Genomic DNA, 8398 nt, shown 5'->3' on the forward strand with positions numbered 1-8398 from the left:
TTTGGCATGTTAATGGGTGGCTAACTCAAGCGTATCATTTTCTTGATGTGTTTCCCACTGCCATAATATTCATAGCATATGATATGAGAGAGGGAGTGTTATTGTTTGTTTGTTATTATTTGTGTATAATAATTTGGTAGTGGGGCTCGAATGGTCAACCTATGTAGAAAGAGGGGAGTTTGAGTTGAGGTACCGTCGTAATTTCCCAATGCCTCAGATTCGTTCCTATACTCATTCTCTGGTTTGATTAATAATCATAACCAACCCACCCACCCACCCAAAAGTCTCATTCCTAATTCCTCTATTTGCTTCATGCTCTCCTCCCTTCTTCAAAACCATATATATATATTCACTCCACCCTCTCCCCCAATTCCCCATTTCAACACAACAAAGCAAAAGAAAGAACACAGAGACAAATCTTCTAGCTTCCAAATGGGTTTTGATGATCATCATGCTTGTAGCACAGGCCTTGTCTTAGGCTTAGGTCTCACAGCTTCCCAAGATAGCACCAGTCCTACTCAACAAAAGGCTCATCACCATCCCATGCTGAAGAAGCCTAATTCCTTTGAGCCATCTTTAACTCTGGGTCTCTCTGGAAATAGTTTTCATGAGGATGATCATCAAGGGAATAGTCTTGATTTGTACAGGCAAGGGTCTCCTCATAATAGTCATAGCGCGGTTTCTAATTCCTTCTCGAGTGGTAGAGTGGTCAAGAGGGAGCGAGACCTCAGCAGTGAGGAGGTTGAAGTTGAGAAGGTCTCTTCCAGAGTGATTAGTGATGAAGATGAAGATGGTCCTAATGCAAGAAAAAAGCTCAGGCTCACCAAAGAGCAATCTGCCCTCTTAGAAGAAAGCTTCAAACAACACAGCACTCTCAATCCTGTAATTCACCTCTCCCTCTCCTTCTCCATCGACAACATTAATATTTTTATTTGTTTATGTGAAAATAAACTAAAAACTGATATTGTTATTACTGGGTTAAATTACAGAAGCAAAAGCAAGCTTTAGCCAGGCAGTTAAGTTTGAGGCCCCGACAAGTAGAAGTCTGGTTCCAAAACAGGAGGGCCAGGTAATTAAAATTCCCACTCTGATCATCTTCAAGTTCACAAATCAGATTAAAGATTTTCTGCCAAAGTTCATAAACTGCTTTCTTTAAACAAAAATCAATAACGGGTTTTTGTTAACCACGTACCTTCATAGGGTGAAGCAGGTGGATCCCGTGTGATTGTGACTTTTTACAGTTTTATATCGACCGATCGACTAACCAACTTTGCGCGCATTAAAAGAGCAAACCCATACTGGTGGAAATTAGAAACTAATAAGATGTTTTCTGGTTACTTGGTTGCAGGACCAAGCTTAAGCAAACAGAGGTGGACTGTGAGTTTTTGAAGAAATGCTGTGAAACTCTGACAGATGAGAACCGGAGGCTACAGAAGGAGGTACAAGAACTCAAAGCACTGAAACTCAGCCAACAACAACCGTTGTTCATGCACATGCCGGCGGCGACGCTCACCATGTGTCCTTCTTGTGAAAGGATCGGAGGCGTGGGAAGCGATGGTGCTAATCCAAATAAGGGCCCGTTTTCTATTGCTCATCCAAAGCCTCACTTCTATAATCCCTTCACCAATTCTTCTGCAGCTTGTTAATTAGTTATAATTAGGGTATTAATTAATTAAATACTTTATCAATTAGGATCATGAATTAGATAAACAAAAAGAGAGAGATATCCAGCCCCCTCCCGTAACCCCTATTTTTCTTTTGGTTAAGGGCTTGTAGTCAAAGGGTTTATTATAATTAATTTGTAGAGATATATTATAGTAATTACGGATGATTTACCTCTACTTTTATTGAGTTTGTTTGTAAATCTTTGAACGATATATGAATGGAATATAACTATTTATCTTTTGTGAGTTTATTTTAAACAAAGCATTGCATAGTTTAAGTTGTAAAGAGCATGTGAAAATGTGCATACAAAGAGTCTAAGACAAACGACAAGAGGTACTCATGCATAACAATTGGTTGAAATGAAAGATGGAAATCGCCTTGTATACTCTTCTACCTGCAACAGATATCTTCTACTGCAATATCATACGGGATTCAATTATCTGGGACCAAACAAGAGTTAGGTATTTGGATAATTCATTATCTGAGTATGAAAAAATATCTACCGCAAATACCTCATGTCTACCTCCAAGGCTCCAAATGAAGAAACAATAACCGTGAAACTAGGTCATCACTTTTGTTTTTGTTCCCATCCCACCAATCACTCTTCAAATCACGTCCAATAAGCTCATCACGTCTTAACTCGCAGCCCTCTTATAGTGCCTTTTACTGTTCGTTCTGGTGGATGAAGATTACAATCGTAAGATTCTTGAATCGTTGGAGAATATTGATAGTATTCTAGATCTTTTATAAGTAGGGGTTTAGGCTTAATCTTTTCCCTATATATTCAGCCGTTTCTTCAATTAAGACTCGAAGGCAGTTACACTAGCCATTCTTTAAAAAAAAAATTTATGGTATGTCTAAGAAACAATATAATTAGAGAGTTGATGATTGCACAAGAAGTAAGAGTGGGATTTGGGACGTTTTTTTTTTTTTTTGATCAAAGAGAAATGGGACGTTAGCTCACATGTTTCTGTCTCTAATTCAGTTTCTTGGGAACATATAGAGGGTGAGGGAGGGAAGTGTCTGCTCCTTCTAAAACTATTACCACTAAAATCGGTGGTGAGAAAGCGTGAGGATAAAGAAAGGAATAGATGATGATTCAGTCAGAAAATAAGAAAACTGAGATTGCGGAGGGGATTGTGGTCACGTGACATGCTATGGAGACCAGTAGGGTCGAATCCCACGTGATGTGCCAATGGCCCTAAAGCCCCATCTTTCCTCTCCTTTGTTTCACAAAATCTTATGATAAGATTTTGTGTGAAAGTCAGACAAGCCTTCTTCTCCAATTTGATCAAAATATGGGGCCGACGCACCATTGGTTAAAATTCTTAAAATCCCATCTTGGATAAAAGCCAGATACATATATATTCGAAGCAAATGAACATAGTTTCCTTACAACTCTAATCTTAAGGGGGTGTATTTAACTAAGATTCTATATGATTTTCTTATATTTTAGGAATTTTTTGAAATCTTGTGGTATTTAATTAAAATTTTAAACAATCCATTAAAATCTCAAGGTATTCAATTAAGATTTTAAAAACTCCTATGAATTCTGGTGGTATTCAAAAATAGATTGATTTTGAATTATTTCATTTATTAGTTGATTTTGTTAGATTTGAAGTATTTTTACACTATATTATGCTTGTTAGAAATCAAGCATCTAGACATGAGATTTTGATGTATTTTTTTTTTCTCTCTCTCTCAATAAGATCGAAATTTTTTATGTTCTTAATCATGTGTTTTATTTTAATTGCTCAAATCAATTTTATGGGTTTTTCTTATGATTTGGTATAATTGTTGTAGGCAAAAAAGAAATGATGGTTGTTTTTATAATTGTACTAATAGTTGTTTTGCTAAAAAAATCAATTGAATAACAATCAAATTTCAGATTTTAGAATATTATTGAATGTTAATTGGGTGAAAGTTTATAAAATTGTTATTATATCTTTGATCCTCATTCAAGATAGTTGCACATTTGTGATATTGATCTTGTACCTTTGTTTTATCGATGCTTATGAAAGTTTATAGAATTGAATCAAACTCATGTGACTTTAGGATTATGTAAAAATGAGATATTAATCCCTAATAATACATAGGGATGTTTGTTATTGCTTAACATGTATGTATAAAATTAATAAAGATGTAAGTAACTAGTAAATCTTGCCAACATACCATCGTAAAATCTATTAAAATCTTCAAAATACAATACAATAGATTCTTCTCAAATCCATACAGAGTTTAAATAATCCATAGATTCTGCAATTCAGTAAAACTCCACAAATTATAAATATTCAAACAAAATCATTTGAAACTAGATTGAATACACCCCCTTAATCCCACCAATCACTTGTTTATGCACTTGCTTATTCTTTGTTAAGCCTTTAGATGAAATTGAAGAAATCTTGTACTTCGAATAAAAAAATACTAACCTTTTGGTATTAACACGTCTTAAATGGGTTTTAAAACACAGCTTAAGTATTCCTTCAAATATTCTTAAAATCTGTTTTAAATTGCAAAAATTCGGATGACACTGAAACTATATGATCCACATTTGTATCTCCTAAACATTCTACTCTTAACATATATATCTACTAAATTATAACACATACTTTATATTCAAGTTTAGTTTCAACTTTCAACCGACGAACGTGATACCTTCATATTCCTCAAAATACGAGAAAAAAAAAATGAAGACCGATAAATCAACCTACGAAACATTTGAATGATTTAGAAAAGAAAATTTGAGCGGAAGTGGTAGTCTCGTCGACATGTAGAAATATTTGAGTGGAGCTATCAATAATTACTCAAACAAATGATCCTGATTAAAGGGAAGTTAGCAAAATGACATGTTTACGTTAATGAGACGCAATCATGAAGAATGAGAAAGGTTGTTCGATAATTCGATTGTTCTGAAATAGTCCACACATCACTTATAATGAATGGTGTGGAGTATGGACCAAAAAATCATGAGGGGAATTTTCCAGGAAAAGAGTGAACTTTCGGGGAAGAGAACCCTCCTTTGTCTTATGGTCTCATCATCACTTTCATCACCCATATTTTCTGTCACGATCATCATCATCACGATCAAATATCAAAGTCCCTTCCAACCTCTGAATTCCAACCTTGATTGCCAGAGGACTCTGAAAGCTATTTGCCTCTAGTTTCTATTTGCGTTTTTTTCTTTATCTTTTTGCTATATTAGGATATTATTCAGATTCGTCAAATCTAATTTGGGATAATTATTTGTTGTCTTGTGAGGAGGGGGATAATAAGGGGGGACAACCTTTTATTTATGAAAATTATAATTTTCAAGGCAAAAAGTGTAGGGTCGTGAATGATTTTAATAAAGGTTTTGATGCTTAATCTCTGCCCTAATTGTAGATTCCAATCTACGTGTGCACATACGTAACGATATAAACAAATGGGACCGGAAAACACATGTCTTCTATTGGATACTTTGTCGGCTGTTCTGTTTCGATCAAGATAATTAGGATAGAATTCTAGATAATTTAATAATTTATGCTTAGTAGCTCTACGCTAATTATATGAAATGCAATTAACTCATGCATGAAGACAAAAATGTATACTGAATTTCGTACTCTTATCATATCAAGCCGCGATCATCACATGTGGAGAATACTGTGGACAAAGGTATTCAAATTTCGAATTAAGAACCTATAATTTCAAAACGATGATTTAGGAAAATTAAGTCATTTAAGAATTAATTTGAGCCTCTGAAAATGAAAAGTAAGATACTATTCATATAATGACATGATGTTTTGCTTGAATAGACACATACGTACAAGAATGATTTTGATATTAGAATAGCCTGAAATCGATGATAAAAACTTGTAGATCGATCTATTTCATTGTTTTATCAAATAACGACGATGGCAGATTGATATATAGAATTTATTGTTTGATTATTATTGGGAAGGGAATCCAAAAATGCATGCTCAAATTATATAAGTACGTGTTAAGGGTTAGTTATGTACTATGAGACTATTTAATTAACCCCAGAAGCAAACGACAAATGTGATCACCGTTCACGGTTTAGCACGCTACGTGTGTTATATATGAGAACGAAATGAGTAGTACGTGTTTTGTATTCAAGTTTAATTTATATATAGATATACAGGCACAAAGTTAACACCACGTTTGAAGACCTATGAGTTACACGAATCTTAAAATTATCCAGTACGTCTTTGTCTTAACTTAATCAATCTAATACTTTATTACATAGTGTAATCAGTCATCCTCGACAGCAACTGGCTCTAGAGTGATCTCTATGTTTCATATATACCAGAAAGCTTAAACATGCTTATGGTAGCAAACACGAACTACGTATTTGAATAATGGTGCCAATCATATGACTCATCGCCAGCGAAAAAGGAAAAGAAAAGGAAAAATTAGGTTCTATGAATCATCCTCAATCATGGATTATGATTCATAGGCTGCTGCTTGTGACTAAGTAGGAATTACACGTGTGAATGAGTCATCTGTGCCACAACTGAAGCAGTTGGCTAGTCAAGTTTCAAAGTTCAAACAAAGGAAATGAGCTTCGAGAATCTGACTGGTAAACAAACTGATCAACACCAGACTTGGTCTTCAGGTTTGAGCTTAGCTTTGTTCTCTCTGTAGGCTAGCTAGGGCATTACGTATTTGCGTGCTGTTCTTGCCACTCCCGAGTAGACTTTGGTTGGTTTCTGAACGAGAAGACAGAAAATTAGGGATCCGGGTTTGACGGAGCAGGTGATATGTCTGTAGCTAAATGAGGATAAGAGTGTTTCAATATGGATAGCCAGGAATTAGTTGTGTCCTTAATGTGGAAGCCGACCTAGTCGTTTCTGGATTTAATAGTTGAGGCTGATAGTGAATATACAACACACCCAGTTTCAGACATACTTGGGGTTAAGTATTGTGTAACTAATCATTTAAAGAATTTTCTTCTTTATTAAATTTCAGACACTTGTATTTCTCGCAGTTAGACTACACAAACTTAAGTCATAATAAACTTCATAGTTTTTGTTTGACTTATTTTGCACGCGTAAAAACGTAAGCACGGTGTGAACATGTAGAGATGCGACTTATAGTTGAACAGCTTCTCAAATCATTTATTTAATGCTTGCATGACAATTCATGTAGAGAAGTTGGATACGATTCACAATAAAATATGTTTGTCCTCATATGTAATATGTTATTTTACTGCAATTACATGATTGATTGAATGATTAGTATTGAGTACGGCTATTGCTAACCCACTGTTTGCTCATTCCTTAATCTATTGATTTATTAAAATACTGTAATATTCTGATGTAAAATTACTGTAATATTCTTAGATAATAAGTTATTTAAATTTGTAATCCATTTTTATTTTATCTATTAATATATATATATATATATATAATAGTTAAAATTGAAACTAATGAAAAGATCAAAATCTTTATACTTATGCAATATTGTTAAATTGAAGAGCGTGTTTTGGTTTTTTTTTGTTGGGATTTGGACTTCAATATGATCGAATTTGTTTTCTTAGATGTTATTTTTAACTTCAAAAAAAAGTACTATTGGTATACATACAAATGAACTCATGACCCCATTTAATATTTACAAAACCTAGTTATGTGTAGTAGTAATTGCAGACTTTTAGGAATTATAATTGTGTGAACAAAGTAATTAAAAAATAAAACTGTGGGGTAAAAAGAGAATGTGGAACTAAGACAGTGAACTATGAGGTAGTAATAGCCGCACTCTTACTATTTCATATATAGGCAGGGATAAATCTTTAAAATGGAATTAATCACTTGACCAATTTTGCCATTTTGGTGCAGAAAGCAATAAATATGTATTTGGGCTCTGGCCGATAAAGTATAAGCCTCAAAGCCCACTGGACAACCAAGCTTAGCTTCATAGACCTGGAATCGAATCCGGTCGACGAGTCATTCGTATGAACTATATGAAGTTAACAACTGCCCAAGACTCGACCTTTACCAGCGTCCTCCCCAGGTTCGAAGCAAAATGGTAAGTCCCATTCTTCTTCTCTGATTTGGGTTGTGGGTATTTGCCATTGTCTGAAATGGAATGACAGAAATGCCCCACAAGTTTTGCTGGATGTTCCGAATGTTTGCATCATATTGAAGTTTGTGTATTTGTTACAGACAATATGGCTGTATGTTAGAGTTGACGAACGTGGGTTGGGGATTATAACGTTAACAAACCCAAAATGTAGATAATGTATTAGTCAATTGAACCCGGTGTTCGTTATGTATTTGTTGATGCATGGGCTGATGTAATACCAAACTGCTGAGGCTGCAGGAATGTAGTGAGCAGAGTAGATGCAGAGAGCTGGCTAAAGCCTCCACCTTTTACCGTGCTGTGTACTCTGAGGTAAATGTTTATTCATTCATCCTGTGTTAAATTTGGTCATATATGTTTATAGATGTAGCATTTTTTGGTTGGAATCATCCCCAACCGTATATGGTTTATGACTTTGGCTTTAGAACTATCACTTATAGTTTAGCATCGTTAGGTTTCTGTAATGCTTCAAGAATTCGACAATGTATTTGTTTCCCCAAATGAGGTTTCTACAGATAGATTTTTTGCATCTGTAGAAATTTAGAAGCAACTATGTATGGTGTTAGTTTTTGATTACTAATATAAGAGCTGGAATGCTTCCAGCACCTTTTCTGCATTAGAACAAACACCTTTACTACTGCTAGTAATACTTGTTGGT

The 8398-nt window shown here is 34.7% G+C and overlaps 2 protein-coding genes across 2 annotated transcripts in view; both read left to right on the forward strand.

The window, feature by feature from the left end:
- Positions 1-282: 282 nt before the first annotated feature.
- On the forward strand, positions 283-1910 carry LOC126782756 (homeobox-leucine zipper protein HAT22). The gene is made up of 3 exons (XM_050508067.1): positions 283-882; positions 990-1069; positions 1349-1910. Exons 1-3 carry the CDS (start codon positions 313-315, stop codon positions 1644-1646), a joined length of 948 nt encoding a protein of 315 aa, XP_050364024.1. The 5' UTR covers positions 283-312; the 3' UTR covers positions 1647-1910.
- A 4345-nt stretch (positions 1911-6255) lies between these two features.
- Positions 6256-8398, forward strand: part of LOC126792102 (uncharacterized) — a 5327-nt gene continuing 3184 nt past the window's right edge. The window contains exons 1-3 of the mRNA XM_050518592.1: positions 6256-6277; positions 7497-7686; positions 7981-8052. Of these exons, the coding sequence (XP_050374549.1) occupies positions 7684-7686; positions 7981-8052 (75 nt within the window). The 5' untranslated portion in view covers positions 6256-6277; positions 7497-7683. The remainder of the gene's footprint in view (positions 6278-7496; positions 7687-7980; positions 8053-8398) is intronic.

The sequence above is a fragment of the Argentina anserina genome, chromosome 1 (assembly GCF_933775445.1).
Source record: "Argentina anserina chromosome 1, drPotAnse1.1, whole genome shotgun sequence".
Lineage (NCBI taxonomy): Eukaryota > Viridiplantae > Streptophyta > Magnoliopsida > Rosales > Rosaceae > Argentina > Argentina anserina.